Here is a 23,930-nt window from a genome sequence, read left to right as displayed (position 1 = left end):
TTGCAAATAGCAAACTGTGATTTTCCACTTTATATAAGGGACACCCTTTTGCTCTGCCATTATATTTGGTGGGACTTGAGCATCCACGGATTTTGTTATCCACAGAGGATCCAGGAACCTAACCTCAGCAGATAACAAGGACCCACTGTACATGTGTGTACACTTATACAGTCAGCCTTCAGTATTCATGGATTCTTTATCCATGGATTCAACTATCCACTGCCATAGGAAAGTAATCTGAATTCCACAAGGTCTGTTTTCAGAAAAAAAATAAAGTCTCCACATTTGTGTATCTACACCAGAAATTTTATAGTGGCCATCTCACAGGTTTGATAAATCAGTTGTTGCTGCTGCTGTGTGCCTTCAAGTTGTTTTCAGCATATGGCGATCCTAGGACAAACCTGTCATGGGGTTTTCTTTGCAAGATTTGTTCAGAGGGAGTTTGCTTTTGCTTTCCTCTGAGGCTAAGAGAATGTGACTTGCCCAAGGTCATACTTGTCTGATTATCCACATAATAAAAACTCAAGTTTTGTGAATTGGAAGCAGTTAAATCAGTTATCTGTATTGTGGACTGGAATAGTGGGGAAGGTGTTACGGTTACAATCTAGCAGATGAAATTTCTGCAGAGAGACTTCTGCAGATGTAAGGGATGAACTATTGAGAATACATTGTTCTCATATTCCATTGTGTGCACTGTCTTTTGTTGCTATGTGTTTCCTGTTCTGCATTCTGGCCTTGGCCCATTAAGTGACCTGCACCTGTGAATCCCTGGCCCCTAATATCCACCCAAGATGCCTTTCTTTGTTTGACTAAAGATGCATCAGTTTAGAACTGCAAAGACTTGCAGAAAAATGGCCTCAAAAGTCTGATCATCCTAGATCAGCACTAGATATTTTGATAACTTGCCTATTAAAATAAACATCCCTCAGCAATAGTTAATCACCCTATCTGTCAATTTCATGTACTGCTTTTGACTCTCCTGGACACACTGTCAATGTTTCATCCCAGAATCCATGTTGTGCAGAATAAGTTGACTGTGGAGAAGCTATGTGAAAATCTCTTTCTAAATATCAGGCCTTCACAGGGAAGAAAAGGGGATATTAAACAGACAGGTAGTCACAGTTCATGCAACTATTTTGAGATAGATAAGTATTTTTTTTCCTTCAAACTCTACACCTGGTGAAATGGATTTGAAATGAGATTACAAAAACACTGTGCACCTTGAATAATGGCAGTTGAAATATAGGCAGCTACAATAGAATGGCACAGATTTAACCAAGAGTATGAATTCTCCTAAAGAGTTTCTTAACAAAATAATTTTTTAAAAAAACATCAACATTTCCCACAGTGCTTGAACTTAATTTGGGCTTTCACCATTATAAGAACTGTGTGATTTCAATTCTCAATTGCCTAATGAGGAAATTGATATTTCTGGCCAGAAGCACAAGAACAATGTACCCCCTTCCAGTTCAAGCTGCAAATTACCCAAAGTTGCCAGGTTATTTTAGTACCCAAGTCAGGAAATTCTCCTTCTTCTTAGGGTAAAAATTCAACAACTAACTTAAGTAAACATACTGACGTATCTCAACACCAAAATCAAAGGCCTGTTACAGACTGCCAAAATAAAGCTGCTTCGGGTCTCTTTGGAGGTATGCTGTTTAAATGATGCATGGGTCCTAAGAGTCCGGAGGTCGCGCCAAAGCCACACTCCATTCCTAAGCACTGGAGTGCAGCTTTGGTGCAGCTTCCGGATTCTTAGGATGCATGCATCATTTAAACAGCATACCTCCAAAGAGACCCAAAGCAGCTTTATTTGGGCAGTCTGTAACAGGCCAAAATCACTTTACTGCGACTAATGGTAAAGGTGGTCTAGCATCATCCTTGTGGAGAAATGTTCCAACAAAGATTGACTTGATAAATAGTATTCCTTTATAACACTTATAAGGAAATGACGTTCAATGGTATTGCATGTCCCCATGCCATCTTCAGAACCATTTTTATTTGCCATCAGTAACAACCTCTGTGGATGTTAAGTAGTTTTACTTTTGTTCTTTGGGGAATATAATTGATGAAAATTCATTTTGCTATGCTTCTTTTTTTAAGGACTTATTTGGATCAGTACAATTTAGTATGGATATGTAATTTCCTGTAATTTGTGTGATATATACTTTATTAACAGCAAAAATTCTGTATTGTCTTGAAAATCTGGGTTTGTTCAGGGGTTTTTTACATGCTCCCAGATAGGGTTTATAGAAATGTATTATCAGGTCAGCATAAAATGATGTGCTTTCTGCTACAAACAGCACTGTAACTCAAAAATTATTGCCCTAAAATGGTTTTGGGCTTGTTTGTTTTCTTACCAGAGCGAATGCTTTGATTTTCAAAAAGAAACGTCTACAAAGTAGTCTGTTGGCAAAGAGATAGCAAACTTTTCTCTAGTTCATTGCACATATGCGACTGATTTTCTGCTTAAAGTCAGTTTTCATTTTGATCTGTTTGTATGACAAGGTGTAATTTGTATTTTAACAGCTTTTTAGCAGCAGAAATAATAGGAACCTTGCAGAGTATCACACTTACTGCTGTATATCATGCAGTCTACTTATACTCAGTGAAAATGTGTTTTGTCTCTGTGAGAAATAAGCATTATACACAACAGTTTTTATATGGTTGCTGGTTTCAGTCTAATTTAAACAGATTCTCTGCTCCTGCTTGGCCATATTTGTGGTTCAGAAGATGTACACTGGTACCTCAGTCTGTCCTCTCTCATATCAACTGTACATGAACTCTCCATGTAGATCATGCCTGCTTATATGTGTAGCCTTTTCATGTTACTCAAGGAGAAACTATATGCAGTAAACAGCGCTTTCAGGGGCTGGGAAGGAACTAGCAAAAATGGCAATCCTGTCTCAGGGCCTGTTTCATATTAGAAGCACAGTTTAGATCAGGATCCCACAGCTGCTTTTTTCTCCAGAGTAAATCTGGTCCAGTTAAGTATCCTTGCTTAAACTTATAACTAACGTCACATGTCACTTGTGCTTTTTTTCCAAACTCTTCATATGATGCATAGAAACTGCAGGGAAAATTAATAAATTAATACATTTAATCTGCCATTGGTTTATAGGGCAGTACATATTTTGTTTTAACTCATAATTTAATTAATTTTATAATAATTTTCTCAGGGAAGGGGAAGAGGTTTTGCATATTTGGGCAGAAAAAAATTCTGAGGTGGCTGTCAGGCCTTTTACACCTGGTTGCTGTTGCCCTTCTGATCTGATACAGATCACTGCTTGTTTCTCACCCAGCCCCCTGGGTGTTACCACACAGGTGGTTAACCTAAGGCCTTCCTGCAGAGGATGAAGGAGTTATTTTTAGAGACTACAGCTCCCTAAATATTTCAGCTGGTCATGCTAGCTCGGGGATTCTAGGAGTGGTAATCTAAAATATTACTAGATTGGCTGGCTGGACTGCAGGCCCCATCAGTCTTGGCCAGCATAGTCAATAGAGAGGGATGTCTGATGTTGTATCCAACAGCATCTGTGCTGTAGCTATTGCCCACTGTTAGTATAGAATGTGAGTAGTTCTGTCCAAAGAGAGGGCAATTTGACAGACATGGGACTGGGCTGGCTTGGTAGAAGAATTCCAGTTCATAGAAGGGATTGCAAATGTACAAATCAGAGTAAGTGGGCTCTGACTCTGTCTTGAGCAGCTCTGTTGTCCCATTTCTCTCCCCCCCCCCCCCTTTTCTCTAACACAAACACACTAGTCTCTTACTGTCTTCCCTCTATTCCTTGCCAGGCATTAGGATAGGAACAAAAATATCAGTTGCATTTTCTTTGTACAACAGTCATCTGGTACACTGGGCAGCCTGAAGACCTTTGTGAGAAATGCAAAGGAACTTCCCTGTTTCTTTCCTGTCACCTACATGCTCTTTGTCCCTGGTTGTGACTCACTTCTTTAGGAGATGGAAGCAACAGCAGCAACAATGCCTTTACTTTTCTTTTCGTTGGCCCACAATGCCCTGAAAAAGGTCTCACCAGAACCACTCATTACCTTTGGCATCTGAGCAACCTTTGCTCCCAAGTATAATCCAATCCACACCACTGAGAGAATGGAAAGGGTTGGCTTAGTGGGAAAGGACTTTCCAAAAGCACCAAAGCCTCTATATGCAGAAAATCTTGCTCTGTTTGCCATGTCAAAGTTTCTGGGGAAGGTGAATAAACTGGACAGCTGTTCATTCCATTGAAAAGTTGCAGGTTTCCCCAAATGCAACTCACTACCACTTTCATACTACACAGTTCTATCACTTTGATTCCATCCTATATAATCTTGGGAGTTGCAGCTTTGGGAAGGATACTTAGAATTCTAAGCCAGAGAGCTCTAGAATCATAGAGTTGGAAGAGACCACAAGGGCCATCCAGTCCAACCCCCTGCCATGCAGGAAAAGCTCTAAGGCCTCATCAAACTATGAATCCCAATTCCAGAGGATGGAACCATGGCAGTTGAAGTGAAATCACAGCCCAGGAATTGTAAAATGAGAACACCTCAGCTTTCTAGTAGCATGTCTCCCACCTAAACTGGTAAAGTGGTGCAGGAGTAAACAGCAAATAAAGACAAACTAACAAAAATGGAGCATTGTATATTATGTATGCCTGTATGCAGGGATTTAATTGTGGTGCCAAAAGGTTACCAGCAAATGTCACCATAACAGTTGAATGACACGATAAGTGGCTGTGTTAAGGGAAGGATCAGACAGTTCCAGCCTATTAAAGTTATGCAATATAAGAAGAGTGAAATATTATATATGGAATACTGTTTGTTTGATGAAAGAGTGAGAATGCAAAGAAAGAATATATGTAGATCAGGGAAAGATACATTACTATATGGCAAGTGTAACTTGAAAATTGAAGCTAAACAGAAATTGCTGTGACAGTGGGACCTGGTACATGATGATATAACACTACAGATCTTGCTGATGTTGACGATCCAGTGCAGAGATGTTATTGAACTGTGGGGACAACTTTCACCTCCCCCCCCCCCCCCAGTGTTTTCTTTCATTGTTGGAAACAGCACAGTTTGGAGTAAACAGCACCCTCCCTCCCTTATAAGCACAAAGCTTTTCAGTTCAGCTTTTGTTGCTTATATATTTTGAGTGCCATGTCAGTTTAGCAAAGTTATTAGTTTATACATTTTGCAGAGGTAAAAGTAACCATAAGAGCATTAAATTAGAATAAGTGCCACTTCGCTATGACAAATTCCTTTGAGGACTGATTAGAAAGGAGGCTGCCTTTTTCTCCCCGCTGCCTGCTCCTTTATGTTTAGCAGCATTACTCTGCCTACTTATTGAGAGCTTACTTTCTCAATTGCCATAAGTATGGTCTAAGGTCCTGTTGCTAGTGATGAAGAAGATGATGAATATCTGTGATCTTAGGTTCATTACAAATAAAAGCAAAGTAAACATCATGACACAAATTAAACATCTAGAAATATAGGGGGGGGGGGGAATACAGACAGGGGGAAAGGAGTGCCAAGATGTCACCGCTTTCTGCCCCACACGGAAGCCACAGCAACCAACCACTCCTGGCAGGTTCTTTTTAGGGTGTGCACCGGGTGTCATTGGCACCCTAGCACGCAATGATGACATCCATATGGCGCTGCGCTGTTTGGACGCTGTGCCACATGTACGGGGAAAAAGGACAGGTGCATTGGACAGCACAGTAGGGCTCAGGAACATGCAGACGTCCGCTCTCTCAAGCCCTAAAATCAGCCCCAGGCCGGCGCTTTGTGCCAGTCTGTACCAGGCCATAATTACTACCCAAGTTTAGAATTTAATGGATGGAGAAAGCCTTTTCTCGGGAGGTGGGATCCAGGGTAATAGATGACAGAAGCATATGATTGTTCCTTATAACAGCAGGAATCCATTCCAAAAAGCAGCAGCACCATGTTGAAGGATCATTTTTGTGTCACCATTAGATGACAGTCTGCAATTCATGGCACAACCAACAAAGCCTCTGATTATCTAGCAGATCCATCCTGTGGACATCAATATTTTCTGTAGCCTGGTTCCAAGTTGTTTGGGCAGCCAGGACAGCCAGGACAGGTGAGACACACATACTGCAGATGTCTTATGCCAAACCCTGACTGCTGCATTCTGCTATAACATCCACTTCTGACCCAATCTCAAGGGTAGCCTGACAAAGCATACATTACAGTAACCCAAACATGAGATTTTTCTGTCACAATCTGGGAAAAACAAAACTGGTATACCCATTATCAGAGGCTATCTGTTATTTGGGATGCACCACAACCTCGAAACTATATAAACTGTTCCTTTAGGGGGATGTAGACTGTTAAGAACAGATAACATCCCAATTCCAGAGTCACTTCGCCCTCACCTGCAGAATATCTGCCCCCTTATGATTCAGTTTCAGTTTTTAATTTTGTAAGCCGCCCTGATTGCTTTTTGTAGAGAGGCGGGATATAAATAAAATTTGTTGTTGTTGTTGTTGTTGTTGTTGTTGTTGGCCTTTATCCAGGTATTGATTTAGCTTATACTCATCCTTTTCTGATTCAAATATAATCAACCTCTAATAGACAAGTTTCTACTTTTATTCTGGCATCAAGGCTGTATTTCAGTATAAGTAATAGCTTTAAGTAGTTGCAGAAGTTATTTCTCTCCCCCACTCCACACACATATTCACAAAATGAAATAGTATGAGCTTAGTTAGCCTGTTATGTACAAATATGGGCCATACATTTTCAATGTGGAAATTTTTTCTGAAGTATGTGGTGGTGAGTGAAGTTATTGGCCTAAATCCAATTGTTACTCTCAAACCAAACAAAATCAATGGGAACCTGGTAGATCAACACTTGTGTAAACTGTATTGATTCATTGGATCTACTTATTTGGGATTAAGAATTGGATTGAGACAGTAGTTTTCAATGACATGGCATCCTACAGGTATGGAACAGTTATGTTTCCTCCCTAAATGAAGTCCTTTTCATTTCAATTCTAGAATAGCCTTATTAAAGTAATTGCAAGCTGATTGTGCTAGCAATAGAAACATTTATTGAAGTATGAAACAAGCCACTACTGGAGCCCCAGCATTTCAGTATGCAAACAAGTAAAGGAAATAGAGGAAGGCTTACCCACCGATTGAAACAGCAAGTAAAAGAGTCATATGTTGTAGAAGAGCAGAGATACAAAGATGGAGATAGAGAATAGGCCCAAGATGAGCAGTGGCAGAAAAGTTTGCATTGCGCAAAAGAATAAAGGGAAATCAGCAGTGGAATATGACTAATAATCTTAAATGAAAATTTCATGTTCTGTGGTTTATGAACAAGATGAAGAACAGGAGTGAAAATACAGTTGGCCCTTCTTAGACACAGATTTTTTTGTACATGGATTTAAGCATCCACAGTTTGAAAATGTTCAAAAATAGTATAAATTTCAAATATCAAATCTTGATTTTCCATTCTTTATAAGGAACGCCATTTTGCTATGACATATTTAATGGGACTTGAGCATCCACATATTTTGTTATCCACGGGGGATCTTGGAACCAAACCCCAGCATATAACAAGGGTCCACTGTAGTGCAAAAAGATGCTTGAAATTGTAGGGCAGGGGCAAGCAAAGTGAGGCCCTGGGCTGCTTGTTGCCTCCAGGGCTGCTTTTGTAGTTCTTGATTTTTCCAGAGCTCCAAATCCATTCATCCATACTCCTTCTGCAAAATGTACAAGGATAAATGGCCTTTTCTAAGAAACTTCAAGAGTGGCAACACATCTTTTGAATGTTTCTTTTGCAAAGACACCTTGCACTGGTCATCCTCAATAGCAATACTTCAAAACCAGAAAGGTACTTCTATTTTGTTTTGGGTTGCCATTGTTATTTAATCTATTTTTGGTAGCTGAAAGGTCTCAGAGGCAGAATAGTATTGCCCAGACCTATAGTATTACCCACCCCTGGTACAGGGAAATCATTTCTACTTATTATGCAAAGGCATTGGGTTAATTGCAAAAATGGAGGGAGGCATCAAAGGTTTGTTAACTGAAAAATATCAAAGTACATCTCTTCCATGAGTTCATTGTTATTGCTGTGACAAGAATACTTACTTAAATTAATGTTTAATTGTCTGTTTATTCAGTATCTATTTTGACAGAGGCCTTATTTATAAACTTTCAATTAATCACAAAACAATTTGAATGTCTTCACCCATAATAACAAAAAAACATAATGGAAGCCTTCCAAAATTCTCAAAATATGTTATTGTGGAGGTATAAAGGATGGTTAAGAAAAGGCTAAACAGGTTTAGTTAACTTTATTTGTATGTAAGCATGTCATGGTGGCTAATAGCTATATAATGGACCACGCTGCAAAAAAAAAAAAAAAAAAATTGTGGAAAAATCACTACTCCTATGTTGACTGATGCCAAGAGCATCACAAAGAACCATCTATAATGAGAGAAACAAAATAAAATAAGAGCAACCTGAAACTGAATCTGGTCTGAGAGGTGCAATGGTTTTTTGCATCCTTGAACAAATTTCTCTTAATTGGTCTGTTATCAGCACATCATCTAATGTCTCATGACTATAATTGTTCAATATATTATGGAATTGGATTTTTTTCCGGCTATCAGTACAGTTGTTTTGTATTCCACTTCATAACTGATCCAGGCCTCGGAGGTATAGAAGAACTGTTGGCCCTCATCCCCTTCCCCTTCTCCTTTTGTGTCGTGTCTTTTTAGATTGTAAGCCTTAGGGCAGGGAACCGTCCAATTAAAAAGATTGTATGTACAGCGCTGTGTAAATTTACAGTGCTTTATAAATAAAGGTTAATAATAATAATAATAATAATAATAATAATAATAATAATAACAACTATATTACATTATTTCAACATAATTGCAAGTGTATATCTCACTTCTTAAAGCTTCTTGTAAAATCTTCCACTTACCATCCTAAGACTATTAATAGATGGTGGAGAAAATTACGAAGGCCTGTTACAGACTGCCAAAATAAAGCTGCTTCAGGTCTCTTTGGAGGTATGCTATTTAAATGATGCATGGGTCCTAAGAGTCCAGAGGTCACGCCAAAGCCACACTCCATTCCTAAGCATTGGAGTGCAGCTTTGGTGCAGCTTCCAGATTCTTAGGGGCTTTCTAAACAGCCCTTTGGGACGTCCTCCGGACGTCCCATTTTAAAAAAGGGGCGTCTCTTTTAGACGCCCCATGGTCTAGTACGGACTCCGTCCGTACAAGATGGCGGCGCCCCTTCTACATGGGCGCCGCCATCTTTACGCATCGGACGCACAGCGTCCAGACGCGTCGCGCCGCTGCTGACGTAGCGAGCGCGCCCCTGGCGCCTCGCTACGTCGCAAACGCGACGCAAAAAGAAGCTCCATTTTGGAGCTTCTTTTTTCGGTCCGCGCGGGAGTCGGGCCGTTTGAAGGCTCCGGCTCCCCCGCGGACCTTCTGGCGGCGGTGCCAGACCGCTGCAAAGCGGCGGTCTGTACCCCGCCTTAGGATGCATGAATCATTTAAACAGCATACCTCCAAAGAGACCCGAAGCAGCTTTATTTTGGCAGTCTGGAACAGGCCAATATTTAACAAACCTATGGTGTGAACTTTGTAATTAGCCCATGACAAGCACTACTATCTTTTAGTGTTGTGAGAAGCCGTCGTCTCTTTTGTCCATCAGTGATTAACCCTTGCACTACCAGTTCACTCTATGTCAGGGAGTAGTTTATGTGGGCAATTTTCTTTCTGCACCATTTCATCCTGTAAAATAATAACACTCTAATGGTTGATAACATTGTAAGGATGAAGACATTATACATTGTGAATTGTTCTGATGTTATGACAATGAATGTCCTGGACATGCTAAACATAGGCATAGAGATATCAATTATTTTTAGGAGACTGGAACAAGTCTCAAGAGGAGGAAAGATGCTGACTGATAACTGTGGAGGGGATATGGTAATAGCTATTTCCACAAAAATCAGAAAAAAAATGTGCACAATTTTCTATTGCCTTTGTCCCTGTAGCAGTCAGTCACAGTTGAGCAGAGTAGCTATAAAACTCCAGTACTCTGCTTTGGTAGCATTTTCCACTCATTTTGCACAAGTGTAAGTGATTACACCAGGGGCAAGGCAACAGAGAATGAAGGCACTACAAGTTTACAACCAAGACCCACAATAAGGACATAAAATGTTATTGTCTTTTATAACATGTCACAGAAACACATGCTAGCTCTTCTGTGTTTGTGTTTTGGAAGTGCAGACAAGTTAATCTCTCTTAACAAGTGCCTCCTGAATGCCTTGACCTTCTGAAAATGTTGCCAACTTCCCTCAATCTAAATTCATTAACTGATGAACTGTTGTTCAGAGCCTAAGTAAGGGAGAATAGGTGGACACTGAGCTGATCACACACAAAAAGACATTTTTAACTAGCAGGATGTTCTCCAAAAGTCAGAGATCCATCATTTTGGAATATCACATCATATCTGTTTCTGCAGCCCATACTGCTGTTTCCAACTTTCCAATCCAGAGATCATATTTGCGATGACAGAAGACAGCTGTGAAAGTATTATGTCTGTCGAGCAAAACAAGGGAGTTCTGTTCTTACTCTGCCCAGCATTACTTCTGTATGATGCTCAGAGATATCTGAGATCAGAAGTATAGAGGGACGGATAAGAAGAAAGGAACAGCTAGGCTATAAGAAAGGAATTCCTGTAGCATTGGATGGCAGGAGGCAGGATATAACATGGGGCTTCTTGCAAGGCATGCTGACATATACAGTATGTGTAGACCTTGAGCTGTGCTGTTGATTCTCACTGAAATTTATGGAATACAGGTAATGAGAAGTCTGGGAAGGACATATCTGGAAAGATGATGGTAGCCGAGGGTGCATCAAAATTGATGGGTTAGTAGGAAACAATACCAAGGAGCTCCAGAAACAGTACTGCTTGCAAAGAGTGTGTTTAGCATTTTGTTTATTGTGTTGGGTTTTGATTTCAATTGAGTAATCTTTTGAAAGCTTAAAATTTGAAGGATACCAGTCAGGTATTGAAATCAATGTATTTAACTGCTTAACAAGTTTGGGGGAAATTCTTAGAACTTACCTTTTAATGCCACATATAGGAACACAAAGCTTGTTCAATGAATGTGAATTACATTATAGCTGGCTTAGTTTTAAAGGCATCTGTGTAATTATCAATTTAAGATCCCATTATTTGCCACTAATTACTAAACAAAGCTGTTAAATATTTAGCAGTAGTTTGTTTAATTGGCTTTGACCTATTAAAAAGTGTATAGAGAGCATGAGTTGTACTTCAGCAGTCAGGTCTGTGCTCAAAAGTAAGTAAGTAGAGAGTGCTCGTTCATGTACAAGTTAAACACTTTACAGCCTGTCAAGTGTCTTGGTCTGTCACTCTTTTCCTGATTTAGTTGTGCTGAAGGTATCTACAATTAAAGCACGGAGAAAGAGCAGAGCTCATGGATGTAAAACAAGAGAGGTCATATTTAAACTTGTTTACAGATGTTCTGCTTTAAAAAGCACCAGTGTAATAAATTAAACATTACTAGAAAAAAAATTAAAACATAGCAACAACTGGCACATGAACACATCTGCCCATAACAGAGTGACTTAATCCTTGAATATTTGATTAGATGGTCTCGCCTATCAAAGCCTTCTGTCCCATGCTACTCTGCTGTACTGGAAAAAAATGGAATCATCTTCGTTTTCTTTGACAGCCTCTTTGTCCTAATAGAGGAAGATCTTGGGGAGGCAGACACATGTGTTTGCCAGTTTTTCAACCCCTTGACCTTAGCAGGCCTGCAGTCTATAAGAGGCTCAGGGAAAGGTTTCATATACAAATCCAGTTAGGATAAATTTTCATATCCAAGGCTCGATACAGGTGGCGCAGAAGCGCCGTGACTGAACCAAACCTAGGGCTGGGGAGTGCGCAGCAACTACATGCTCCCCATCCCTAGTTCATATGGACGGTGCCACCGTCCATACACCATGCACAATGATGGCATCACACGGGTGCCACATCCACACATCATGTGTGATGCCACCGCAACACTGCAGGGCGCTTGGGGTGCCCTTTCAGCGTCGTGGGAAGGAGGCCCGAAACGGAGCTCCTTTTGCATGTGCGCATCGCTGGTGCAGCCTATACATGGCTGCGCCAGCGATGCAAAGGAGATTTCTCCTCTTCACTGCACCTGTCGGGGTGACTGGGGGCATAAAGCCCCATGGACACCTCTTTCCAAGCCACGGAATTTTGCCGCTTCTCTGTGGCTTGGGAAAGCACCATGTTGGGGCTTCTGGGCTGCCGGTGAGGCTGCCGTGCCCCCAATCCGGCACGGAAAGGGGCTGCTGCAGACCCCCCCTTTTCTACGGTCTGTACCACGCCCAAGTTCACACATCACAGCCAAACTAGGTAAACTGCAATTACCACATCTTAGGCCCGTACAGACCACCCAAAAAGGGCGGTCTGCCGGCGCCTTGTTTTGTTCCACGAGGACGCTGCAGCGGACAAACTGTGGAGCTTCCTCATGGAGCAAAAAGTACCCGCAAAAAGCGGGTTCTTTTTGCAGTACAATACTGATGCTGCAGTGCGCCAATGGTGCATTCGTGATGTCAGTATCGCGCCGCAATGTTCTGTCACATCAAAATGGCTGTGCCCATCTGTACAGGGCGCTGCCATTTTGATGTACGGAATACATGCTAGGGTTGCTGGGCCTATGTAAGCAATGCCCTGAGGCAACCCTAGGACATCATCAAGACATGCCACGTGGCCCATCTGTACCGGGCCTTAGTTTCCTTTCTAGTTAGATCTGAAAGCAACAGTTTGAAATGTGGTTTCTGATCCTGATTTGGAGGCAAGCTATTTCTTGTAATCATGACCCAGTGAACATTTCCTTTTGGAAGCATAGCAAACTCTCTAAAACACAACTGTATGGATTCTCCACACAGCTAAAACTGTTTCAATAACACGCACATATATTTCCCTCCCTCAAAAAGTGTTGAGTTGATGTCAATGAAATCACTGCAGTCTCATGGAAAACCAGTAGGCTATGCAGTGTGGTTGTTATATATTTGTATTTAAATGTACTTTATGGAATAAATGGATCCTCTATGTAGTCCTGTCATAAGGTCAAAGAAAAATTGTAAACATTATTTTGGGGTGGGCTATAACACTCAGTATTCTTCAGCTAGCATGACCACTGGCACTGTTGGCTAGGGAACTTTGGGAACAATAGTAACTTTTCCAAGCTCTGTCAAAACCCAGCAAGTTTGATGTATATTTTTGCCCTTGTTGTTGCTGTATCCTGTCAATTGAACAATGTTCTACTGTATTGTAACTGGGGGCTAATTCAAACAACCAATCAATTTATATAAGACATTTTTCATATTATGTGTAGCAAATATTGAGTGATGGCTTGTTTGTGTGCAGCCATCATAGATCTGTCCCTCACTGCTAATTTGTTTAAAATCTGTTTGCTACTGTCTTAGGCTGATTGCTTACCTGGGAATAAATCCCACTGAACATCTTTAACAATTCTATGTATGGAGGGTAAATATTGTTATTGCATGATGTTTTAGTAATTTCTTCATTTTAGAATATTCCTTCATTTTATATATGCTGTCTCCTGCTTCAGGCACTGTTTAGTAGAAAGGCAGGATATAAGTGTTTCAGATAAGTGAGTAAATAAAATCTGTAGGGTCAAATCCATATTTAAAGTACACACTGCAGGAATCTGTATGGACAGATCCATACCTGAGAGTCACATAGTCCAAAAACATAAATACACAGAACGGACCTGAGGTTCTACCACTTCAAAACTAGGACAGTGAGGAAACAGTTTTTAGATACTCATCCTTGTTTGGTTTAAAATTTCTAAAAAAATAGAAGGTGGAAGAAAAAACCTTTTTTCGGCTATGCTGATTTTTCTGTTGGGGGGAGTAATGCAGAAGATTATTTAATACATGGTATATTAGAACTTCAATCTGAAATCCATTCTACTGCCTTATTCTCAGAGCTTGGAAATATGTTTTTGGACGATGTGACTCTCAGAATCTCCCAGCCAGCATCCTGGGGATTCTGGGAATCATTGTCTAAAAAGTAACTTTTCTAAGGTCTGGTCATTCTGCTTCCCATATGGATCAGATCTGAAAATATAGAAATGGTTTTGTAGGACAGGTTTCCATTTAGCAGCTGGAGCAGTATCCTTGCATGAAATATTCTTTGCTGTTCAATGCTGTTCTTATCCACTTTATCCCCTCTTTTCTCTATTGCTGGTAAATTAGGAAGACTGGTAGTATGTAACATCACAACAGAAAACTAATGCTCACTGGGAAAAGTTCCTCCCACATGCAAAATCAGAAAGGTAACAAAAATAGATCCAGGACCAGACTATGCATAGGTAGATTTAATTTAATTTTATTTTTTTAAGTTGGCATTGATTTTTCTGACAGTTGATATGGTGCTTTAGATGTCTCTGATGGACTCTAGGTTGAGATGACTGACCACATTTATCTCCCCTATCATGGACATTTAATGCAATGTCCATTGAATTTCATACTTTTTGTCTTCCTCATATGTCATTTTCAAACTGCACTACTTTCAAACTGCACTACTCAAAACAAAAGATATGTATGCATAATTGTTAACTTGTCTACACAGGATCAAGTCTCATTAAAGTCACTGACAATTGCTCTCAGGTAAACAGGGCAAGTTTTTCTGTCTAATTTTACTAAAAGATTAGAAATAGAGCATAAGGCCTATAAGGTTCAAGTTCATGTTTGAAACATTTGTCTCATCTAAACTGAGGCTGTATTGGATCTTTTTGTCTCATTGGCCTGTTACAGACAGCCAAAATAAAGCTGCTTCGAGTCACTTTGGAGGTATGGTATTTCAATGATACATGCGTCCTAAGAGTCCAAAGGCTGCACCAAAGCCACGCTCCAGTCCTAAGGACTGGAGTGCAGCTTTGGTGAAGCTTCCAGACTCTTAGGACTCATGCATCATTGAAATACCATACCTCCAAAGTGACTCGAAGCAGCTTTATTTTGGCTGTCTGTAACAGGCCTTAGTTACTATTAGAGTAACATGTTTAATTCAGGTATCTGACAGTCTAGTAACTGTAGTAAATTTCTCACTGGACCAAGATCCTCTGCATATTTCTCTTTATTGTTCACCTTTCTTCAGAGGAGCTCAGAGGAGTTTCAATATATCTCGCAAGTTGGAAGCACCAATTCTGCTTAGTTTCAATAATGTTGAGTGCCAGGCACTTATACTATGACATAACGTCGTACAAATGCAGCAGTCTTACTCTTCGGGTTTTTTTAGTTTTTTATAAGAAAAAAAATCCTATGTTTTGGTCTTCTTCACTTGCAAAGCATTGTTTGGATGCTTTTAAAATGTTTTTCTTATTATCTGTTTAGCACTTAAATAGAATAGTTTCATGTTATGAAAAATAACGGCTATCCATAAAGAGGTTTAAAAGTACAGTAAAATACATAAAAACCTATCCAAATAAAATGGAATGGAACACTAGAATAATCTCAAAATCAAAGTGAATAAAATATTATTGTTTTAAAAAAAACTAGATTTAAGAGCTACAGCAAGTATTAATAGATTTTTTAAAGGCCACCACCATCACCACCACCACCACCACCACCACCATCGCCACCACCACCCCAAAAATGGAGAGCCTTTTACAGGTAAGGCACTGCCACCAAAAAGATCATTTCATTTGTGACCACAAAGCATAGTTCACTCAGCAGTGGATACCCAAAGGCTGCCTCAGATGACCATCTCAGGATCTAGGAAGGTGGGAAGAGGTGGTCCTTTATTTAACCAATCCCAAGTCATAATGGCCCTTAGAGCACTTTAAATTAGGCCTCAAAGCAGATTGGAAGATAAAAGATAATCTTTTGTTTTTAATATTTGCTTGTCTCTTTCTCAAAGAGGTGTTGCACAATCTGTATAATAAAGAAAAGTAAAAATGTAAACATTTATTTTTAAAAACAATTAGTGATCAAAGCAAGGCAAGGCAACAATAAAACCTAGAATTAAGAATCAGTTCATACTGTTCAGCTCCAGTTAGCATTTGATACAATAGACCACAACATCCTCTTGGAACACCTGAGAGAGCTAGGAATTGGAGGCACTGCTTTGCAGTAGAGGGTGATGTTCGGGGACAGTTGCTCTTCAAAAACAGAGCTTAATTGTGGCGTCCCTCAGGGAGCCATCCTGTCCCCGATGTTATTCAACATCTATATGAAGCCGCTGGGAGAAATCATCAGTAGACATGGAGTGAGGTGTTATCAGTATGCTGATGACACCCAAATATACTTCTCCATGTCTCGGTCATCAGCAATGACAACAGATGGCATTTCCCCCCTCAGTCAATGTCTTGCAGCAGTAATGGACTGGATGAGGGAAAACAAGGTCAAGCTGAATCCAGACAAAATGGCAGTACTTATGGTAGGGGCCCCCAAACCAGGTATCAGGCCGCAACCTCCAGTCCTAGAGGGGTTCACGCTCCCCTCAAAGGACTGTGTTCGCAGCTTAGGGGTGCTTCTTGACTCGTCACTTCAGATGAGAAGTCAGGTGAATGCAACGGTCAAGAGTGCCTGTTATTAGCTCCGGCTGATACATCAGCTGCGCCCTTTCCTGGAACGGAGTGACCTTCAAAGGGTAGTACATTCAGTGGTAACCTCAAGACTTGATTTTTCCACTGCACTCTACATGGGACTACCCTTGTGCCTAGTCCGGAAACTTCAACTGGTGCAGAATATGGCAGCCAGATTGATTACAGGAACAACTAGGAGTGACCATGTTACACCTATATTGAAATCACTCCACTGGCTGCCTGTTCAGTTCCAGGCACAGTACAAGGTGTTGGTCATTACCTTTAAAGCCCTCCATGGCTTGGGCCCAACCTACTTAAGGGATCGCCTCCTTCCGTATAATTCACCCTGCACCCTCAGATCCTCTGGGAAGAATTTGTTGCAGTCCACAAAGACCAGATTGACGGCGACCTCCCAGAGGACTTTTTCCACGATCGCCCCCACTTTATGGAATGGCCTGCCAGACGAGATCCGTCAAATTGCCAACCTTGAGAGCTCCAAGAAAGCTGTCAGGACAAATCTCTTCCGGCAGACCTTCCCAGAATAGATCCCGGCCATGTAACGCTCCCCCCACAGTCATATACAAGCAAAGACTCTGCCCACCATTATTTTATTATTGTAGTATTGTTTTTAGATTTTTATCATCTGTAATTTTAATGGATGGAATTGTTTAATCCTTTTTTAAGGGGTGGATTGTATATATTGTATTTTTTAAAGGTTGTACGCCACTTTGATTGTGGAAACAAAAAGCGGGATATAAATTAAAGTTTTATTTATTTTTTTATTAACCATGTTTTCAACTAAGTAAAGTTTCAATACCATTCTTAAAGGCACCCCCCCCCCCAATATAATGCACAATAATCCAGTTAAGACTCTAGCAGGACATGGATAACTAAAGCACTTTACTAGCATTACCTTGCGACATTTTCTTCCGTGAATGTATTAGGCTTCACTGTGAATATTGCTTCTTTTCTTTCTTTAACAAATAAAATAAAAAACTATTTCCTTTTGGCTCTATGCATTTATTTTGCAGCAAGTTTCCTTTTCATATTCTTGCACATTATTTCTTTGGTACTTAGTTTTGCCGTAGATTTCCTATCTTGATAGGCAAGGCAAGTAACTAGGGGTTCTAGAGATTCTGTTGACAGTGGAATTACATCTTCCAATTCCAGTTACAGATTTTTGCTGGGTTTGCCCCTTTCTACATTTGCCCCATATCTCTGCCAAGAAAATCCAACATCCTGCTGTTCTCTGAGGACAAATTGAAAGTGAGAAGTTTGGAGGGTGGGAGGAATGAGGGGATAGAAGCAGAAAATCTTGATTAGAAAGTATAATTTAATAGAATGTGTATTGAACCAAATGTATTGATTAATGTGGAGGATATAGTACTTATATTGATTCAAACTAGAGATTTAGTACTAAAAGCTGTAAGCCAAAAAGCTGTTGCAGATTGCTACAAAAGTCAGTTTAATGCTGTCCTTGAGAATGCCTTCACAAAGAAATTCTTCTAATGTTTGAGGAGTAGGTAGAAAGCTGTATATGTCAGTTTGATCCCGGAGGGTTTTATTTTGTACTCTAATAGCTGTTACGAGCCTACATTATATCCAAGGAGTAATTTTCCTTAGGGTTGCCTGGCTCGCTTTGTGTCAATATTCTAGCATTTTAAGTCACGTACAGTATATGCTTCTGGGAACAGCGCAGGAGCCAGCCAGACTCATAATGGTCTGCATTCATTAATAAAGGCAGAAGCTTCTGTCCCTCCATTGCCCACTACAGGGATGCCTCCTCGGTCTTTTGGGACCCGTGCAGACACATTTAAAGAAAGCTTTATTTTGAGTGGGCAGGAGATGAAATGCAGGACTTGCAGGCATTTCCTAAGTCAGCTATATGCCTGAGCACAGAGGTGACCTTAATGGGTCAGAGAAGAATGCAGGTCAAAAGACTTATTATCCAGCCTGTTGGAAACCAATTGCTTTTGTTTTTTGTGTGTTTTTTGTTTTCAAAAAAAAAAAATAGTGCTTAAAGGTTAGTGATGTAGAAATCTGTTTTACAACCTGAAACTATGTTGGAACCGAGTCAGTTTATGGAAGAGGAAACTGAGTTTTTAAACGTAGATTCCCCATAAATTCTAAAATGCTAGTATACCATAATTAGTTAATGGGTGATGATTGATTATTGCGATTCGTTTTCTTGAATTAAGGAGGTAGAAAAAAAACATACTGCTGCGATATTGTCACCATCTGTTGAACAATAACATCCCCATTCAATCTTTATATTTCTTTATTTATAATCAGCTTTTGAGCAACAATTGCATTCATTTCATTGAGCTTCAAAATGTCTCATTTAAATTGAAAGCAACTGCACTTCACATTAGGGATTCTAATGGAGTAGTGAATTAGTGGGAGCTTCTTTCTCTTTTCTTTTCTTTTCCTGGAGCTCCCCCCCCCTTTTTTTTTTTGCATTTTCCCTTAAAGATTGTTTTCTTTAAGAATTTAGTTCGGGTTAAGAGAGAGAAAGGGAGAGAGGCTTCAAACAGCTGCTGGGGGAAAAACCACCCCTGCTTTTTCTCAAGGAATTTTTTTAAAGCTCCTATTGCAATAAAAGCTGTATATAATTTTAACACTGTGGTAGTGATAAGAACATGCAGCAATATCCATGAAAGCTTTTTTCTTCATGGAAATGGGCACAGGCCAACATATAAAGCAATGAGCTGTGGCTGAGATTGTAAATTTTTAGAGAAACAACAATATCGGATGAATGTAAGATTACAGAAATATCAAGTCCCATTGATTTCAGTGAACAGTTAACTAGTTAATAGTCTAGGGTCTTTGGCGTGCGACATTTGCTCATGTTGCATAGTCCCCTGAAATATAAAGTAGTACTATTTATTTATTTATTGCTGTTAAGTAGTACCTTTAAAAAAAAAAAAACCCTTTCCTTTCAGCAAATAACCTGTAATGATGAAATTCATGTGTCTCTCTGTCACACACTGTCACTCTGTGTATTTGTACTGTAATAATGGTGAAACAAATATCAATTTCACCAAAAAATTATATTTCACTCTTTTCATTTTATTCTCTTTAAAATGGCAATAGGCACAGCAAATAGTAGTAAGCTTCCAGTATCACAAGAATTGTAGTTGATAAACAGTGGTGATATATCAGTACTAAACTAGTCTAAGAATGAGCAATTCTTAGACTAGTTTTGTGACTTCAGAATTTCTGAATTTTACGAAGACAGAGAGGGAGGAGGGGAGAATGTACTCTAGGAAGTTATTTAGTAATGTATATTTTCCAGAGAAAACAATGTTAAAAACATCTGCCTTAAATATACTGTATGTCCTGTGAAGGGCAAATTCCATTCTTGGTTTTACACAGGAGCTCTTAACTCTAATATTGGTTCTCTCTGTGCAACAAGAACTCCCATGTTCATGTCAACAGGAGCTCCGTCTTCTGATTTCCTCACTTGTGTCAATTCCCATTGTCATGGAAGTGGGAGTCCTCAGCACATGGAAAGAGAAGAATAGCAGAGTTGACATCTGCTGTGTGGATAATAGAGAAAATTTTTGTCCCAAATTTTTAAACACAACCTTCTTCATAAAAAACCCACCCTTAAAACAAACTCTCCAACTGTTCATAACTGGGATTAATGGTTGCAATTTTCAGTCATACATGGGGTCTCCAGTAGACAACACTTTTATAATGTAGCTCTCGGTGGGATTAGAGTTCCCCCCCTCCCTTATTTTTTCCCATCCTAACTTTCACCTTTCTTTGTCATGAATGTTATAAAAATTGTGTGTTCAAGCAGTCTTTTGCCATAGCCAGGTATTTCTCTCTAGCATAACTATGTTCTAAAAAAGTAACATATTCAGAAGTTGCCCTGTTGGTCATACAGCAAAACACAATAAAATCCAAAATTCACAAAAATTGTGATACCTTTATTGTGACGGTGTTCGAGTCTCAGGCCTATATTTTGTCTAAGATGTTACTTCCATTGTCAGTTAAGATACTCCAGAGGGATTTCAATTTAGGCAGAGACCACTCCGCTACGTGAATATGTGGGGACTGGGGACAAAGATCAAAAATGCCAGGAAAAAAATTCAAATCCATTAGCAGCAGCAAAGTAACTTCCATTGAGATCCAGACCAAGGGCTAGTCTACATGAATAAAATACCCCTCATTCCAGTCAAATAGAATGTGATTTGCAGGTGTTCTGACTTTTGGCAGGTCTTCCTCCAAAATTCTTTAAACAACAGGGAAAGGGGCCTTGCTTTGTGGTTTTTACTGGAGTATATGTGAAAATCTGCAGAAATGTGCATTATCGCATGTGGGGCCATCCGTCTGCTTCACATACATTTGGATGACTATGCATTTTTGACATAGGGAGGGTGAATAGATGCAAATAGATGTGAATTTGCACAGGAATGTGAAAACAAGTGATGACATGAATGTGCGAAAACATACACAACGTATGTGTTGTTGTTAGCTGCTGTCGAGTTGCTTCTAAATCATGGTGATCCTGTGGATTAGACATCTCCAAGAATCTCTCTCTTCCACTGCTTCGCCCAGATCCTGCAAGCCCTTGTGTGAGACTAGTTGCCCCTTTCACATGAGCATGTTGTTCAAATAAGTTTAAAACTAAGGAATCTGGATGATGATGTCTATGAGCCAGTGTTCTGTTAATTGACTATATGGCTTACCTCCAGAGGTGTCTTGCATAAATGGAAAGGGCCTAATGCTTGCCAGGCAGCTCTTTCCATTGTTACCAATCCCTACATCTCTATAAAGTCAATTCCCCTCTCATTAGTATTATACACCATTCCATAGGATTCCCTTAAATATCAGAAATAGTATTTGGACAGAAGGTCAAGGAGATCCTGTTGTGGGAGCCAAATTTGTGCTTCTCTGGATCCAACCTCATGTTTGTGTCTTAACTGCTTCAATCATTTTCTCAGTCATTTTTCTTTGAATTTATGTATCTGTTCTCTCTTGAGGATCTTATTGTGCAACAAACCATATCGGCTATGGGACACCAAAGCAGGACTGAGCAGAGAGTAATTCCATTTATTTTGTAACTTCCATTTTAGTGCCTTCATGGGGTTTTTTTAATTAAAAAATCATTGTGGTTTGAGTCTTGAATTGAGTCCTGAGCATACATGAAAAGCTACTTTCAAGCGTGTCATATACTGCTGTGTGGCTGTTGTAAGCACTAAACTGGCCACATGTGACTCAGACTTTTTAAAAAGTAGGTAGGGGGTCTCATTAAAACACATAGGCTACGATCCAGCATTGCAGCTCCCTTTGCTCTCCTATTGTTGGCTCTGGTAGAAAAAAGAGCCTCATGTGTGCACAGTGGTCCATCTGCTATAGTCGACAAGAGGAGTCCTGTCAATGTGTAGAGCTCTGTGTAGCAGCTACAGACTTTGAGAAAGTAGTGCATGTTGTCCATCAGGATAATTAAAAGCTTGGCAGTGGACCTGAACACTAGGACACGTGTCCTTTAGACATAACAGCGGTTTTATGAATTGATGCATTTTGAGTAAAAAGGAATCTAATAGAGTGTATGACTGAGCTGTTCCTCTGTTGAAACTGGTTCACTTGCCCCTGAGGAAGAGTCTTTTGTGTCAAAATGCACTGAGCCTTAAACTGATTGGCTTCAGTGCGGTACTGAGATTTTCATCTTTTCATTTTTTGTTGCTCAGTCCAGCATGTGTCATTTACTAGAGCTGAAAGGGCACATGCATCTGAATACTCACCCTTTTAAAAAGTTAGGCATTGTCCAGTGTTATCTAGACTTACATCCCTGTGTTCATTCTCAGGCAACTACTGGTTATGCATAACTGCATGTACGGTAACTAGAATTGCAATGGGGCAAAGCACACAGTTATACCACCACAGCAGGAAACAAAAAGCATCGGTCTCAATGCCTGGACAATAGGAACTCATGCCCTCCCCAATCAGTATATTCAGCATGTATTCTAATAGAGAAATTATTCCAGTGCATAATATGAAGCAAAATCTTTCTTTTTGTTGACATCAAAGTTTTCCAAGGCCACTTAACATAGTGACATATTATTATTACTGTTACATGCTCTTTTTGTAGCCTTGCTAATGTGTTTTGTGTCATCAACTGTACAATAATGCATATCTTTCTTTCCTTTTTTTTTTCTTTACAGAATCATACAATGACCCAACATAGCAGTTAGTGCGAGGCCCAGCTTTTCAGAAGTGGATTCTTTGCAGGACAAAAAAAGGGAACATGTTTTAATCTTTGCACGAGACTTTCATTGTTAATGTATATTATTCAGAAACATTGTATTGTACCATACAACTTGTATTATCAAAGCTGTTGGATGTTCATGTGTTTGAACTTTTGAGCACCGGAGAGATTTCCTGTATATAAAGTGTTGCACATGTATTATGTTGTCTGATACTAAAATGGTCTTATAAAGACAAGTGGACTTGGGCCCTATTCAAGCAGCAAGCACGATTAAAAGAACAATGATAAAGTATAATGGAAATAAACGCGTAAGAAAATGTTATTTTCAAGGAAGGGAAAAAAGAAATAACAGTGGTACATTACATCCCTATTTGGCATTCCTTTCATTCAAGATTATGTCTACAATCTCTCTCTTTTGGTATACATATTCCAAGAGTATTTTTATTGCTGAAGATTCTTGCAAAAAATTAATAAAACACAAAATATGAGATTCTCTCCGAGCAGGATCCCCTAGCTGAATATGGCCTGTATATATATATATTTGTAAGCCTTGCGATATGACAGATAGCATTACCATATATGCAATAGTTGTTATGTAGATTGTCAAATAATTTTTTCCTGGATACCATTTGAAGCTTTTGAGTGTTCAAGACTTTTCCTTAATGATGTCACATGGCCAAATTTTTGAATCAGTTGAACTAACCTGTATGTTACTGTTATTAATGTTTACTCTGCAGTCTGAACCTGGAGATTACTGGAATGGTTTTCCAAGAGGAAATAAATTCAGTTTACCATTACTTACAGTGTGACTTTTCCTTTTGTTCCAGATAAAAGTGTAAAGCGAAAATAGACAAGAACCTAAATTACAGTTAGTATATGCAGCTGCCACAAAGTACGGGAATCAAAACCAAATAAGAACATATGCTAATACAAAGATGTACAATGATTTAATCTCATAAAGATGAGTACGATAAGGATGCAAACACAACACAATGAAATGTTTCAACAAAGGGTTCATAACAGTATAGAACACATTGTCAGAAAAGATAAATAAAAGCAACATGAATAAAAA

At 39.6% G+C, this 23,930-nt stretch overlaps 1 protein-coding gene across 5 annotated transcripts in view; it reads left to right on the top strand.

Annotated features, from left to right (window-relative positions):
• The window catches only part of ZNF521 (zinc finger protein 521), a 363,548-nt gene extending 339,875 nt beyond the window's left edge, over positions 1–23,673 (top strand). For all 5 annotated transcript variants that reach the window (XM_089517209.1, XM_089517204.1, XM_089517207.1 and 2 more), the window contains one exon: positions 22,815–23,673. In XM_089517209.1, the coding sequence (XP_089373335.1) occupies positions 22,815–22,844 (30 nt within the window). In that variant the 3' untranslated portion in view covers positions 22,845–23,673. The remainder of the gene's footprint in view (positions 1–22,814) is intronic.
• The last annotated feature ends 257 nt before the right edge of the window (positions 23,674–23,930 follow it).

The sequence above is a fragment of the Sceloporus occidentalis genome, unplaced genomic scaffold (assembly GCF_023333645.1).
Source record: "Sceloporus occidentalis isolate IW3139 unplaced genomic scaffold, rSceOcc1.0.p SCAF_3, whole genome shotgun sequence".
Lineage (NCBI taxonomy): Eukaryota > Metazoa > Chordata > Lepidosauria > Squamata > Phrynosomatidae > Sceloporus > Sceloporus occidentalis.
This window is presented reverse-complemented; position numbering and strand designations above follow the sequence as displayed.